Source organism: Oncorhynchus keta, chromosome 3 (genome assembly GCF_023373465.1).
Source record: "Oncorhynchus keta strain PuntledgeMale-10-30-2019 chromosome 3, Oket_V2, whole genome shotgun sequence".
In the NCBI taxonomy this organism is placed as follows: Eukaryota; Metazoa; Chordata; class Actinopteri; order Salmoniformes; family Salmonidae; genus Oncorhynchus; species Oncorhynchus keta.
In genome coordinates, this window is record NC_068423.1 from 4697136 (window position 1) to 4714287 (window position 17152).

General features: G+C 42.3%; 1 protein-coding gene across 1 annotated transcript in view; it reads left to right on the forward strand.

The window, feature by feature from the left end:
* Positions 1–16088, forward strand: part of pth3r (parathyroid hormone 3 receptor) — a 67305-nt gene extending 51217 nt beyond the window's left edge. Inside the window, exons 8-13 of the mRNA XM_052486586.1 lie at positions 2747–2807; positions 2894–2960; positions 3262–3356; positions 3771–3912; positions 5379–5420; positions 12756–16088. Coding sequence (XP_052342546.1) covers positions 2747–2807; positions 2894–2960; positions 3262–3356; positions 3771–3912; positions 5379–5420; positions 12756–13283 — 935 coding nt within the window. The 3' untranslated portion in view covers positions 13284–16088. The remainder of the gene's footprint in view (positions 1–2746; positions 2808–2893; positions 2961–3261; positions 3357–3770; positions 3913–5378; positions 5421–12755) is intronic.
* The last annotated feature ends 1064 nt before the right edge of the window (positions 16089–17152 follow it).

Sequence of the window (17152 nt, forward strand, 5' to 3'; positions counted from 1 at the left end):
AGGACTGGCCGTCCATGATTTCAAAATTATAGTTTGAGTCATGTCTTGAGGCAATACAGTGTTTGTTCACATTTACATTGTTTACAAAAAAATTGGTAAAGCAAGCTTACTGTATATGTTGGGATCTGACGGGGAATGACAGTTGAACTAAACTAATGAGGCATTTATTAGTGATATTCTTCAAAAATCAATGGGTATATACAGTGGGTGATTTTAGCATGTAAATGTTGGCGGGGCAAAACAAAAGAAAGTGGAATGCATGTCAGCAAAGCCACTAAACAATATATTAATTGCACTATAACAGTGGAAAACGGTGCCCAAAAACTGTTAGGGTCTACATAAAGCTGTCCCAACAGCAGTCCCAACATCTTACCACTGTTACACCTGGCTATCAGCGGAGCCTTGTCTGGCAGCAAAACAGTTCATTCAGCCTCATTTACTGTCTTAAAAAAAACATAGCTGATATGGCTGACAAATGTGGTTTCTAATGACAATTGAGATGTACAAACTATGGCATAAGGGGACGACAAGCGGATAAGAGGCAATCCATAATTTCGATTAAGACAACGACCGAGCTAGGACTGTTTATTTGTCAATATAACTACCTGTTTAGCACTTCTGAAATGTACAATAACAGAATTCAGAACATGGGCCGTTCTTACAGTGCTCTCCCTGTACACCAAGTTAGAACCGTAGGATAAATAAAGGGGGCATATAAGCAGACAATGAAAGCTCTTACAATATTTGATGATTACATTTCTCTAAAACAGGTTGTAGACTACAGTAGAACAGTCAGAACAGTGGGCTACTAACATCTTACTACACAGCATACACTTAGCATTACTTTCTTAGTTACAGTATACATAACTCCCTGGCACATTACATAATTTATGAAGCAACAAACAATATATTTTTGGACTCACATTGTTGTGCTCAGATATAATAATAATAATAATAATAATAATGTTCAGCTCACTTGAACAGGAAGGTGGTGTGGTAAGTCCTTCGAGTTAACAGTTGTTTTGAGCGCGGCACAAATCATGCTTCATTGATAGCATGGCCAATGTTAGATGTTTATCATTATAAACTTGGAAAAGAACCCCTTAATCCCAGATTTGGGATCACAGAGCCACTGTCACTGATTCCTTCCAAACCACTCATTGTTGAATTTGCGATTTCCAACTTGTGAAATGTTAATGTCCAATGGCCGATGAGCACCGATATGTTTTATCTATAATTTCTCTTCATTATTTCTCTTCATATGACAAGGATTAAAAAGGATTTGCCAGTAGATTGTCAACTTGATTCATGATGATGACTGCTCGCTAAGATTGTGAAAGTATGATGTTGACATGATCAGTCCAATCAAAGCTACTGTACATATAACGTGATTTGACGTAATTTTATCTGTGGCCAATGACCTTGAGCCTTATTTGATGGGCACTTCTATGGCAGCAGCCGAAGGGCTAGAATTTTCAAGGTCTGCTCTTACACTTGGCAGTGAAGTGAAGTCCCCAATGACAGAACACTGAGCCAATCACAGCGCAACGCTCTGTATTTTCTGCTGGCCTGCCCCACCACCACAGAAAGCACTGCGCTAGACTGAAACACCTGCATTTTGGACCTGGCTTACTCAAGAAATCAAAAAAGAGACCCTGTTTGTATGCAGCTTTATTAACTCAATGATATATATTATTTTTGACATTGTTTGTAAACTGATATGTGACATGTATTAATGCCAAAAGAACATGCAAAACACGTTAATGCTAAAATGTGGGGCTCAAACCAACTGCTCTGAATGACTGGTCGCCACTGGGTATATATATCTTTCATCTAAAAATCCCAAAACAGGTTTAAAAGCAGCCACAGATTGCCTCTTTAAACACTCCTCCATGTGTTGTGAGATCAGATTACGTGAGTAGTGCACCTGCAGGAAAAGACCAGAGATGTAAAGTACTTGAGTAAACAAAAATACTTGAAAGTACTACTGAAGTAGTTTTTTTTTAGGTATCTGTACTGAACTTTACTATTCATATTTTTAACTACTTTTACTTTTACTTCACTACATTCCTAAAGACAATGATGTACTTTTTACTTCACACATTTCCCTGACACCCAAAAGTACATGTTACATTTGGAATGCTTTGCAGGACAGGAAGATAGTCTAATTCACACACTTATCAAGAGAACGTCCTTTGCCATCTCTACTGCCTCTGATCTGTTGCCTAGTTAAATAAAGGTTAAATAAAAAATAACAAAAATATCTGGTGGACTCACTAAACACGTGCTTTGTTTGCTTGAGTGTTGGAGCATGCCCCTTGCTGTCCGTAAATTAAACAAAACAAATGGTGCCGTTCTGGTTTGTTTAATATAAGGAATTTTTTAATGATTTTTTACTTTTGATACTTAAGTATATTTTATCAATTCCATTTACTTTTAATACTTAAGTATAAAGGCCAAACAATACTTAATTATACTTAATTATACTTAAGTATAAACCAAATACTTTTAGACTTTTACTCAGGTAGGATTTTACTGGGTGACTTTTACTTTTACTTGAGTCATTTTCTTTTCAAGTGTTTTTCCGTTTACTCAAGTATGACAATTGAGTACTTTTTCCGCCGCTGGAAAAGAACCCCTGGAAAGATACCTTTGTTGTGTATGTAAAATAGCTCAGATGGGAATGCAACATTATTCAACATGAATCTATTTCCCCCACCTACCGCTTTCCCTCCCTCTCTCATAGGTGTCCCTGCAGTGTTTGTGTCCATTTGGGTCAGTGCGCGAGCATCACTGGCAGACACTCAGTGAGTCCCTTTATACATAATTGTGTGTACATCACAATGAGGTGAATAATCACACTTAACAGCAGCTATTCTACACACATTTGCAGGTGCTGGGACATCAGTGCGGGAAATCTGAAGTGGATCTATCAAGTCCCAATTCTTGCAGCCATTGTAGTAAGCAAATATTTCCTTTTCACCTAGACTCATGCACTTCACAAGCATTGGTCTCTTGTCCCTTTTTTATTGTTTGATAGCATCCTTGATTTCACATCAAACATTGTATTTGACACAATCCAAATCAACTCAAACGCTGAAAGGTACTATTTATTGGATGTCTCCGCTTTCCAACTGATCTTCAACTTCATACCATGAATACGGTGTCCGAAGTCAGAGTGACTGTTACACACCAACTCCTTGTGACTCTGAGGCTGTCTTAATATGGACACCTTAAATGTATTTCTAACTCTTCCTACAGGTGAACTTCTTCCTGTTCCTCAACATCATACGAGTGTTGGCCTCTAAGCTGTGGGAGACCAACACAGGCAAACTGGACCCCCGTCAACAGTACAGGTGAGGGGCTGCATTAGACTAATAAACAGTAAAAGACTGACAATAGACTAGTAGTAAACTAGTAATGCACTTGTAATAAACAGTACTAGTAGTAGCATGGATCAATTAATGCATACATGCTTTATGCATATGATACAACCCACAATTTCTTCACTTGCGATAGAGCCTCGGCTAGTTTTTCCCGATTGCATGACATGGGACTGTAAATTTGTGTATTGAAAAATATAATTTGAAATCAGAAATCACCATGCATGGTATGGGAATACAATGGCTGTATTTTTATGGTAAATCCTACGTTGTCTTACATAGCTTCACGTTTCTCTAAATCAAGGCCACTTTATTCAAACATAGATAAATAGCATATTACACTGCTATAATATTATCTGTAAAATTGTGTCTGCTTACTGTCCACAGGAAGCTGTTGAAATCCACCCTTGTCCTGATGCCCTTGTTTGGAGTACACTATATGGTGTTTATGGCTCTACCCTACACTGAGGTGACGGGCCTGTTGTGGCAGGTGCAGATGCACTACGAGATGTTCTTCAACTCTTCCCAGGTCAGACACCCCAAAGGTCAAATACTCCCTGAGAGAAAAACATATATTTTTTAGTGTTTTGATCGTGTTTTGAGGTTGACGTTTATTGTCATGAGTCTTGCCCTGGAGGCAGAACTGAGTGATTTCCCCATAGATAGGGCAGCTGAAAAGTAACAATTGGCTATATTGTAAAAATGTATGAAAACAAACATTTGATTTTTAGTCTTAATTTAATTTTGGGATAGGTGTCCCGCTTCCTGTGAAACTGAAGGGCGCGCAATTCAAATAAATAATCATAAGTTATGGGTATAAACATTTAGGTACATATAAGTGTCTTATATCGGTTGAAAGCTTACATTCTTGTTATTTTAACTGCACTGTCAGATTTACAGTAGCTATTACAGCAAAAACATGTCACGCGATTGTTTGAAGATGGCGTCCCACATCAAAATATTTTTCCACCAGCACACGTTTCATAAATTCACAAATAGTGATTAAATATTCACTTACTTTTTGAAAATCTTCCTCTGATTTGTCATCCAAAGGGTTCCAGCTATAACATGTAGTGTCGTTTTGTTAGATAAAATCCTTCTTTATATCCCAAAAAGCCTGTTTAGTTAGCACCATCGATTTCAGTAATCCACTTCAACATGCAGAGAAAGGAATCCGAAAATATAATCTTTGTTTCAACAAGTGAAAATATGTTTCTATTTACTCCTCAGATTGCCTAAAATGTAATCAAACTATAATATTTCTTACAGAAAGAAGTATGTTCAATAGGTAACCGATTTTAGCAGGTGCGTCCTGTCTTCATGGCACACGCAAACACGCATTTCCAAGACTGTGTTCCTGTACTAAAACTGGTATTTTTGAAGTTACAAGCCTGAAACATTGAAAATAGACTGCTGACACCCTGTGGAGACCATAGGAATTGCATTCAGGTAGCTAATTTTCAATATGACCCTATACTTGCCATTCTAGGAGGATGGTCTCTCTCTCAAAAAAAATTCTGGTTGGTTTTTCTTTGGATTTTCTTCTACCATATCTATTGTGTTATTTTCTCCTATATTATTTAAATATTTCTTCAAACTTCAAGGTGTTTTCTTTTCAATGGTACCAATTATATGCATATCCTGGCTTCAGGGCCTGGCGAACAGGCAGTTTACTTTGGGCACGTCATTCAAGCGGAAATTGAGAAAAAATGGGCCTAGCCCTAAAGAAGGGTTAGGGTTAGGCATTATGATTAGCAGTGTGTTTTTTTGTGTGGCTGTGTCAGTTAGAAACCACTCTGCAGAGCTGCCTCCAGAACAAAATTCATGACGAAAAAAGGCTAATCTGCCAAATTTATGCAGGCTATATTGTCCAACTGTTGATGACTATTAATGACAGATTTATGTTATATCCTAAAAATCTGTTCATAAATGTCGAACAGCACTAAATGTATTTCCTTTATCTAAACTTGGCCTTTTTCCCTTTTGTCCTTTCAGGGATTCTTTGTGGCATTCATCTACTGTTTCTGCAACGGGGAGGTAAATGCAGAACAATCTACCTCATTTTGAATATCTACGGAAGTCCATAGAGGACATGAATAAAAAATGTAAAAATCTCTCGTTATGTCGAGGTCACGACTTATCTCATAATCACTACATAACAAAACTTGTTTTTGTCGAGATCAAGATGTAATCAAAAGTTACACACATCATCTAATAATTTGTTCAGATGCACAACAATCACTTAATCAAGGAGCGCTGTGGCTGCCCTGATGTTTTAAGCCCTGAGCAATGCTTGACAGGCAATTGTCTCCCTGGCTGCGTGCCCCAAAGACTACAGCCAATCGCATGCAAGGAATAACGCAGCTAACTTGGCTAGTCTTGTGAGCTAGCTAGTTAGCTATGTAGCTTGTTACCTATACTGGTTGTTAGTGTGCATAACTGTGTATAAATATCCTAAACAAATATATAAACGCAACATGCAACAATTTCCAATATTTTACTGAGTTACAGTTCATATAAGGAAATGTAAATAAATAAATTGGGCCCTAATCTATGGATTTCACAGGACTGGAAACACAGATTTGCATCTGTTGGTCACAGATACACTACTTGACCAAAAGTATGTGGACACCTGATCGTCGAACATCTCATTCCAAAATCAGGGGCATTAATATGGAGTTGGTCCCCCCTTTGCTGCTTCAGCAGCCTCCATTCTTTTGGAAAGGCTTTCCACTAGCTGTTGGAACATTGCTGCAGGGACTCGCTTCCATTCAGCCACAAGAGCATTAGTGAGGTCGGGCACTGATGTTGGACGATTAGGCCTGGCTCGCAGTTGGCATTCCAATTCATCCCAAAGGTGTTCGATGGGGTTGAGGTCAGGGCTCTGTGCAGAAGTCCTTCCACACCAATCTCGACACACTATTTCTGCATGGACCTCGCTTTGTGCACTGGGGTATTGTTATGATGAAACAGGAAAGGGGCTTCCCCAAACTGTTGCCATAAAGTTGGAAGCATAGAATCGTCTCTCGAATGTCATTGTATGCTGTAGCGTTAAGATTTCCCTTCACTGGAACTAAGGCTCCTAGCCCGAACCATGTGAAACAGCCCCAGACCATTATTCCTCCTCCACTAAACTTTACAGTTTGCACTATTCATTCGGGCAGGTAGCGTTCTACTGGCATCTGCCAAACCCAGATTTGTTTGTCGGACTGCCAGATGGTGAAGCGTGATTCATCACTCCAGAGAAGATGTTTCCACTGCTCCATAGTCCAATGGCGGCGAGCTTTACACCACTCCAACCGACGCTTGGCATTGCGAATGTTGATCTTAGGCTTGTGTGTTGCTGCTCTGCCATGGAAACCCATTTCATGAAGCTCCCAACGAACAGTTATTGTGCTGAAATGTCTTCCAGAGGCCGTTTGGAACTCGGTAGTGATTGTTTCAACCAAGGACAAACAAAGTTTACGCAGTACATGCTTTAGGACTCGGCAGTCCCATTCTGTGAGCTTGTGTGGCCCAAACATCCTCAATGGGGGACATGTCTGGTGAGTATGCAGGCCATGGAAGAACTGGGACATTTTCTGCTTCCAGGAATTGTGTAAAGATCCTTGTCACATGGGGCCGTGCATTATCATGCTGAAACATAAGGTGATGGTGGCAGATAAAATGTCTTCAGGATCCCGTCACAGTATCTCTGTGCATTCAAATTGCCATCGATAAAAGGCAATTGTGTTTGTTTTCCGTAGCTTATGCCTGCCCATATCATAACCCCACTGCCACCATGTTGGGCTCTGTTCACAATGTTGGCACCAGAAAACCTCTTTCCCACACGACACAATACACGTGGTCGGAAGTTGTAGGTTGGTTGGACATATTGCCAAATTCTCTAAAACGATGTTGAAGGAGGCTTATGGTAGATGAACATGAACAGTAAATTATCTGGCAACAGTTCTGGTGGACATTCCTGCCGTCAGCATGCCAATTGCATGCTCCCTCAAAACGAGATATCTGTGGCATTGTGTCCTGTGAAAAAACGGCACATTTGAGTGATTTTCTTATTGTCCCAGCACAAGGTGCACCTGTGTAATGATCATGCGGTTAAATCAGCTTCTTGATATGCCACACCTGTCAGGTGTATGGATTATCTTGGCAAAGGAGAAATGCTCAGTAACAGGGATGAAAACAAATTTGTGAAAACATTTCGAGATAAATAACCTTTTTGTGCGTATGGAGTGGGTGAGCTCTATTCCTGGAACGCTCACAGGCTGATGAATCAGGATGCTGCCTTGGAGGTGTTTCATATGTAAGGCTCATATGTAATGCATACAGTGCATTCGGAAAGTATTAAGACCTCTTTACTTTTTCTACATGTTTTTACATTACAGCCTTATTCTTAAAAGGATTACATACATTTTTTCCTCATCAATCTACACACAATAACCCATAATGACGAAGCGCTAACAGGTTTTTAGAAATATTTGCAAATGTATTAAGAATTTAAAAAAAACAAAATACCTTTGCTATGAGACTCAAAATTGAGCTCATGTGCATCCTGTTTCCATTGATCATCCTTGAGATGTTTCTACAGCTTGATTGGAGTCCACCTGTGGTAAATTCAATTGATTGGACATGATTTGGAAAGGCACACTGTCTATTAATGTCCCACAGTTGACAGTGCATGTCAGAGAAAAAATGAAGCCATGAGGTTGAAGGAATTGTCTGTAGAGCTCCGAGACAGGATTGTGTCGAGGCACAGATCTGGGAAAAGGTACCAAAGCATTTCTGGAGCATTGAGGATCCCCAAGAACAGTGGCCTCCATCATTCTTAAATGGAAGAAGTTAGGAACCACAAACTTTTCCTAGAGCTGGCTGCCCATCCAAACTGAGCAATTGGGGGAGAAGTGCCTTGGTCAGGGAGGTGACCAACAACCCAATGGTCACTGACAGAGCTCCAGAGTACTTCTGTTGAGATGGGAGAACCTTACTGAAGGAAAACCTTCTCTGCATCACTCCACCAATTAGGCCTTTATGCTAGAGTGGCGAGACAAAACCCACTTCTCAGGAAAAGGCACATGACAGCCCGGCTTGGAGTTTGCCAAAAGGCACCTAAATGACTCTGACCATGAGAAACAAGATTCTCTGGTCTGATGAATCGAAGATTGAACTCTATAGCCTGAATGCCAAGCGTCACGTCTGGAGGAAACCTGGCACCATCCCTACGGTGAAGCATGGTGGTGGCAACATCATGCTGTGGAGATGTTTTTCAGCGGCAGGGACTGAGGTGCCAAATGTGCGTCCACAAAGTACTGAGTAAAGGGTTTGAATACTTATGCAAATGTGATATTTCAGTGTATTTTTTGTATAAATTTGAAAAGAATTCTGAAACGTTTTTGATTTGTCATTATAAGGTATATGCAGTTCATTGCATGATTAATATAATTCACCAATACATTTCTTGGTAGTCCAAAAAATATTGCTATCTGGTTGTGAATCACAGCTGGCCTGGTACATTATTGGCTGCCTCCACCAATTCGGGATGCACTGTTTCAGTTTCAATGACTTAATATTTTGGACAAAAACGGATGACTGTAACTAATCTAATCAAATGTCACGAGCGTTATAATAAGTGGACCAAGATGCAGCGTGGTATGGTTCCATTCTCTTTATTATGAAGTGGAAGTGAAACTCAAAGAAAACAATAAATGCAAAACAAAAACGTGAAGCTACTATAGTGCTCACAAGCAACTATACATAGACAAAACCCCACAAAACACAAAGGGGAAATGGCTGCCTAAATATGATCCCCAATCAGAGACAATGATAAACAGCTGCTTCTGATTGGGAACTATACCAGGCCAACATAGAAATATCAATCACCTAGATGACCCACCATAGTCACACCCGACCTAACCAACATTGAGAATAAAAAGCTCTCTATGGTCAGGGTGTGACAGTACCCCCCACCCGACCACAAAACCTGACTCAATAGGGGAGGGTCCGGGTGGGCATCTACCGTCGGGGGCGGCTCCGGTGCGGGGCGAAGTACCCACTCCGCTCGCGGATACGTCATCTTCAATTGCAGCTCTGGTCAGGGGATCGTCGTCGGATGCTCCGGACCGCGGAAAGTCACCAGAGGCTCCGGACTGGGACCCCCGGCCTGGGACCTCTGCTAGAGGCTCTGGTCTGCCGACCATCGCTGGAGGCTCCAGACCACGGACTGTCGCTGGAGACTCCGTACCGCGGACCGTCGCAGGAGGTTCCGGACTGTAGACCGTCTCAGTAGGTTCCTGACTGTAGACCGTCTCAGGAGGTTTCGGACTGGGGCCGGTACAGGTGGCACCGGGCTGGTAACACGCACCTCAGGTCGAGTGAGGGGAGGAGGCACAGGACGTACTGGACAGTGGAGGCGCACTGGAGGCCTGAGCCATGGGGCCGGTACAGGTGGCACCGGGCTGGTGACACGCACCTCAGGGCGAGTGCGGGGAGGAGGCACAGGACGTACTGGACTGTGGAGACGCACTGGAGGTCTGGAGCGTAGAGCTGGCACAACACGTCCTGGACAAATGACCACATTTGCACGGCAAGTGCGAGGAGTTGGCACAGAACGCACCGGGCTGTGAATGCGCACTGGAGACACAGTGCGTATCACCGCAATACATGGTGCCTGACCGGTCACACGCTCTCCACGGTGATTACGGGGAGTTGGCTCTGGTTCAAAACCTGACTCCGACAACCACCCCATGTGCCCCCTCCCACCCAATTTTTTTTGGAGGCTTCGTCGTTGTTGCTCCCTCGCTGCTTTCGTCTGCTTCCACGGCAGGCCTTCGTATCTCTCCAAGACTTCCTTCCAAGTCCAGGATATTCTCTCCTCAACCTCCTCTAAAGACCAGGATGCCATCTCCTCCCGGGCACGCTGCTTGGTCCAGTTGTGATGGGATCTTCTGTCACGATCATTATAATAAGTGGACCAAAGCGCAGCGTGATCTGGGTTCCACATCTTTTGTGGTGAAACTCACAGCAAAACAAAAACAAATAAATCTCAACCGAACCGTGAAGCTAACAATAGTGCTAACAGGCAACTATCCATAGTCAAGATCCCACAAAGCACAAAGGGGCAATGGCTGCCTAAATATGATCCCCAATCAGAGACAACGATAAACAGCTGCCTCTGATTAGAAATATAATCACCTAGATGACCCACCCTAGTCACACACCAACCTAACCAACATAGAGAATATAAAGCTCTCTATGGTCAGGGTGTGACATCAAATCAAACTTTATTTGTCACAGCGCCAAATACAACAAGTGTAGACCTTACCGTGAAATGCTTACTTACAAGTCCTTAACCAACAGTGCAGTTCAAGAAGAGTTGAGAGAATATTTACCAAATAAACTTAAGTAAAAAATCATTAAAAGTAACACAATATAATAACAATAACGAGGCTATATACAGGAGGTACCGGTACCGAATAATTGTGCAGTGGTTCAGGTTAGTTGAGGTCATTTGTACGTGTAGGTAGGGGTGAAGTGACTATGCATTTATTTACAAGTCTCTGCTAGGTAAAGCCCCGCCTTATCTCAGCTCACTGGTCACCATAGCAGCACTCACTCGTAGCACGTGCTCCAGCAGTTATATCTCACTGGTCACCCCTAAAGCCATTTCCTCCTTCGGTTGTCTTTCCTTCCAGTTCTCTGCTGCCAATGACTGGAACGAACTGCAAAAATCTCAGGAGTCGGGACGAGACAGATAGACAGACAGACAGGCAGCATTTCTCAACCAGTCGAAATCATGAATCAGCTGCCATCATTTTTATAGATATATACAAAGCCAATGTCAATTGAAAAAAGGTCAAACGAAATGAAGTGCAGCTACTTTGCAGTCATTCCAGCTTCAGGTTGACGTGATTTTTATGCCAAGCAAAATCATGTCTCTTTAGCTCATTGTTATGGATGTATCGAAATAAATGTTGCGAGAAAACAGCTTAAACAAATGTAAATGCAGCTACTGTTGTTATTCTGGCTGCACTGCTTGACGTGACTGTAAGGCCGTAGTTGGCTACCTAGCAAGCAAGGGATAAGAATGTTGCCAGCCAGTATGGCAATGGAACACTTAGAACAAATGACTGGGTCGGGTCCATAGATACAGAACAAAAAGACTGAACAACTGGGTCGCGTCTCTGGCAACCAAACCAATAGAATGATTGACCAGCCGGGTTGGGAAGCAACCCTACATTTGTGTCGGAACTATATCTTGTGGAAAGGATGAAATAGTATGAATAAATGTAACAAAATAAATGTTTTAATGGAAATATGTCAATTATTATTTGAATATGTTGGTAACCCGTTGTATAAAAGCGATAATGCCCTCGAAGCAGGTGTTTCGTCACGGGCCTAACAACACCTGTGCCAATATATCTTCCAAACACCGGCTTCTCGGGCATTATCACTTAAGTGTGCAGTCTGAACGCTTGGAGAGCGAAGCGCTCTGAATTTACGAACAGACTATCTGAAAATGCTCTGAATTTACGAACAACCCAGAGCGCACTCTGACACACCAGAGGCAATTTACAAACGCACACTGAGTTGTCAATCAAATGTATTTGGCATCGATCAAATGGGCGGTCAGGCAAGTTCCCATTCAGTTGTCAAAACGTGGGTTGGGACAAGCATGCATTGGCAGGCAAGCTGCAGAAGGACGAGCAAGCTACTTTTCCCCATCGTTAATCAGTGCAATTTTTATAGCCAACTAGCTGAACATTTTTGAGAGGGTTTATCTAATGTTCCCTTGTTAGATTTGAGCTAATCTTGCTCTTGCTATTAGTATTTGATCTTGTTGTTGATGTGCATAACTGAGGGAGAGAGAGCCTACCGTTTCATGGTTGTTTGATCAATAGGACTGTAAAGTTCCCAAATGCAAGACTCCCGTGATATTTACATATTTTTGTGGCTTTTGCAAAAAATGCGTTCTAATAATCTAAAGTCGTGCTGTTACTACTGCCTGTAAACACACAGTCCGGTTCAAAGTGAATGATGGCAGGCCTGTGTGGCAAATAGCTTTTTTGCATAAAGGGCTACTGTAGCTCTGATTGGTTATGGTGCACCGGTCGGCGTAGACTCCGGTCCCGGATGAGACAGATGTTTTCATTAGGTTTTATTTACAGCAGTGTCTATTAATTGTCCAAACACACGGCCGTTTTCTCATTGTTTATTGCTATAGAATTTTCACAATTGTCTTAGTCTGTCATTCCCAAACAATCAATGAATTTATGAAGACGAGCATATCTAAGTGCTCGCTTGTCAGAAAATGTAACAGATTTTATATTTAATGTTGCTTAAACACTGTCAGTTCCACTTTAATTCCTGTCTTCCCAGGTGCAGGCGGAGGTAAAGAAGGCATGGCTACGGCGGAGCCTGGCCTTGGACCTCAAACAGAAGACCCGGGTGACCAGCAGTGGGGGCGGGGGCAGCTGCTACTATGGCGGCATGATGTCACACACCACCACCCACAGCGTGAGTCTGACTGTGGCCAATCCCAGAGGAATGTCCCTGAATGGGGCAGGGGCCCCCGGGATGGGAGGAGCTGGGGGAAGCAATGGGGGAGGGGGAAGCAGGCAGCCACGCCTCACCTCCTCCTTCCACCCCCTCACCAACCTGCCAGGTTACGTGCCCAGCAACACGGAGACCCCCAGGCAGAAACTTGTTATTTGGAGGCCTGGGGTGGGGGCCGGAGCTGAGGCCGGTGTTAGTGCCTTTCCCAGGAACCCCAGGGCTGCTAGCGAGGGGATCCAAGGGGGTGGTGGTGGAGCCAAGACAGAGCCTGCAGTCTCTGTGCCCCAGCGATTGGGAGACGAGGACCCCTGCTGCTCTTTGTCTCTAAAGGAACTAGAGACCATCTTGTGAACTGGAACTGTCAGATATATGCCGTCTAACAGTGGGAGCAGCACTGTATCAGATGGCTTTTCTTATCCAGATTCCTGCCATGGATCCATATCATGGCTCCATTCAAGTGATCTCCAATGACCTATTTGAAACTCCCCCGAATCCCTTGTTTGATTGACTGACGTCTAAAGACTTAGCTAAGTACATTTAGTTGGGGTTAAAGAATCATTGTGTGTAAACTGGTCTGATGACACGATTATCAATAGAACATTGATCCAAGGATCATGAAGAAAAAACATGTACTTGTAGCATGATTGGTGATTTAATTTATCAGTGGTTGTAATAAAGAACCCAATGACTAGTGAGTTGCTGCACCCATTATGGAATGTGGAGTCCTGCATGCCTTTCTACACGTGCCATATTTGTTTGACAGACCATTGTTTTTCCTTTTATATTTGCCTGTCTGTCTGCTTGTCTGCTTTCTCTGATCTCTTCTCTGTCTGCCTAACAATTCATGCACTATTTGTCTATTGTAGTGAGATGTACATTTTTATCTGAGAAAAACGTGGAAATGAAGCTTTTACAGCAATGAATAAGCAGCAGTAGGCTGCATTTGAAGACTTCCTTACCTGGGGCCCATCGCCCAATGAGCAAAACTGGTGCATTTAAAATCCCAATACACTTTACCATAAAACAATAATAGATTAATGAAATAACAAAAACACATGTCTAAAACAGTAAAATATCAGCTCAGGATTGACCTTTTTTACAGATGTAAAGAAATTGTTATTTTGGATAGTGATAGCACACTTGCTATGTACAGTGCATTCGGAAAGTATTCAGACCCCTTCACTTTTTCCACATTTTGTTACGTTACAGCCTTGTTCTAAAATGTATTAAATTTGTTTTCATTTATTTATCAATCTACACAGAATACCTGATAATGACAAAGCAAAAACAGGTTTTCAGGTTTTCAATTTTTGCAAATGTATTCAAAAATAAAACAAACGTAAATATCTCATTTGCTGTGCATAAATATTCAGACCCTTTATTCAGTACTTTGGTGAAGCACCTTTGGCAGCAATTACAGCCTTGAATATTTTGGGTATGACGCTACAAGCTTGGCACACCTGTATTTGGAGAGTTTCTCCCATTCTTCTCTGCAGATCCTCTCAAGCTCTGTCAGGTTGGGTGGGGAAAGTTGCTGCACAGCTGTTTTCAGTTCTCTCCAGAGATACTCAATTGGGTTCAAGTCCAGGCTCTGGCTGGGCCACTCAAGGACATTCAGAGACTTGTCCCGAAGCCACTCCTGCGTTGTCTTGGCTGTGTGCTTAGTTGTCCTGTTTGAAGGTGAACCTTCGCTCCAGTCTGAGGTCCTGAGCGCTCCGGAGCAGGTTTTCATCAAGGATCTCTCTGTACTTTGCTCTGTTCATCTTTCCCTCAATCCTGACTAGACTCCCAGTCGTTGCTGCTGAAAAACATCCCCACAGCATGATGCTACCACCAACCACCATGCTTCACCGTAGGGATGGTGGCAGGTGTCCTCCAGATGTGATTACTTGGCATTCAGGTCAAAGAATCTTGGTTTCATTAGACCAGAGAATCTTGTTTCTTATGGTCAGAGTCCTTTAGTTGTCACTGAGGAGTGGCATCCGTCCGGCCACCCTACCATAAAGGCCTGATTGGTGGAGTGCTGCATAGATGGTTGTCATTCTGGAAGGTTCTCCCATCTCCACAGAGGAACTCTGGAGCTCTGTCAGATTGACCATCGGGTTAACTGTCACCTCAATGACCCTCCCCCCCCCATGGCTTGGTTTATGCTCTGAGATGCACTGTCAACTGTGGGACGTTGTATAGACAGGCGTGATGCTTTTCCAAATCATGTCCAATCAATTTAATTTTTCACAGGTGGACTCCAATCAAGTTGTAGAAACATCTCAAGGATGATCAATGGAAACAGGATGCATCTGACCTCAATGTTGAGTCTCATAGAAAAGGGTCTGAGTTCTTATGTAAAGAAGGTATTTCTGCTTTTTATTATTACTACATGTTCAAAAATTACAAAAACTATTTTCACTTTGTCATTATGTGGTATTGTTTATAGATTGTGATATGTTTTATTTATTTTTTCATTTTAGAATAAGGCTGTAATGTAACAAAAAATATGTAAAAAGGTAAGGGGTCTGAATACTTTCTGAATGCACTGTATGTAATAGGCTATATTAGGCAGTCAGGTATGTATTGTAATTTTAAAATAATCAAATTAATAATTGTATATTTCAATCCTTAAAGATCACTCAGCCTTTTGTAACACCTATTTTCATTGTTTATCTTTGGGGAAAAGTGTTGACAGATTATGTACGGTATATTGTGGTATTGATAACATAAACCATGCATTGTCGAACTCTTACTCCATAGAATTGCATTTTTGCTCTACAGTCTTGTTCACCTTTCGATGAGCTTGTCAAGGGGTATTCGGGATGTACAGTACAGTTGTGGGCACTACAACGTTTTGGAGAAGGTAAAAGTGCCACATTTCTAGTTGTGTGAAGTACTTATGTAAAAATACTTTAAAGTACTACTTAAGTAGTTTTTTGGGGTATCTGTACTTTACATTACTATTTCCTCCACTACACCCCCAAAAAAATGATGTACTTTTTTACATACATTTTTCCTGGCACCCAAAAGTACTTGTTACATTTCGAACGCTTAGCTTATCACGAGAACATCCCTGGTCATCCCTACTGCCTCTGATCTGGTGGACTTACTAAACACAAAAATGCTTAATTTGTAAATGATGTCTGTTGGAGTGTGCCCCTGGCTATCCAGAAATAAATAAAAACAAGAAAATTGTGCCGTCTGGTTTGCTTAATATAAGGAACGTGAAATGATTTATACTTTTACTTTTGATACTTAAGTATATTTTAGAAATTACATTTACTTTCGATACTTAAGTATATTTAAAACCAAATACTTTTCGATTTTTTACTAAAGTGGTATTTTACTGGGTGACTTTTACTTGAGTCATTTTCTGTTAAACGTATCTTTCCTTTTGACAATTGTGTAGTTTTTCCACCACTGCACATTGCTGAATGTGTTTTTACTCCACTGTCTAACTCCATGCCAAGGCATGCCAGGCCAGGCTTGGGCAAACAGGGTCAGTGTCTGCACAGATTATGTGCACAAGTAGCCCTAGAGCATTTTCAGTCCTGCTGCCTCAAAAGAGAAGTCAAAAAGAGAGAAAAGAGGCTTTCTTAAAATAACTTCTTATACCCACAGGTTAGGTACTGTTACAGGTGACCCAGAGACTTTCTGTGTCCTTTGTTAGAGTTAGTAAGTAAATGGTAGAAGGGATGGATGGATGGATGGATGGGATGGGGGGGATGGATTAATGGATGGATGGGATGGGGGGGGGTGGATGCATGGATGGATGGGATGGGGGATGGATTAATGGATGGATGGGATGGGGGATGGATGGGATGGGGGTGGATGCATGGATGGATGGGATGGGGGATGGATTAATGGATGGATGGGATGGGGGATGGATGGGATGGGGGATGGATTAATGGATGGATGGGATGGGGGATGGATTAATGGATGGATGGGATGGGGGTGGATGGGATGGGGGTGGATGCATGGATGGATGGGATGGGGGATGGATGAATGGATGGATGGGATGGGGGATGGATGGGATGGGGGGGTGGATGCATGGATGGATGGGATGGGGGATGGATTAATGGATGGATGGGATGGGGGATGGATGCATGGATGGATGGGATGGGGTGGATGGATGAATGGATGGATGGGATGGGGGTGAATGGATGGATGGGATGGGGGTGGAGGAATGGATAAATGGTGAATGGGTGGTTAAAGGGCTGAATGGAGCAGAT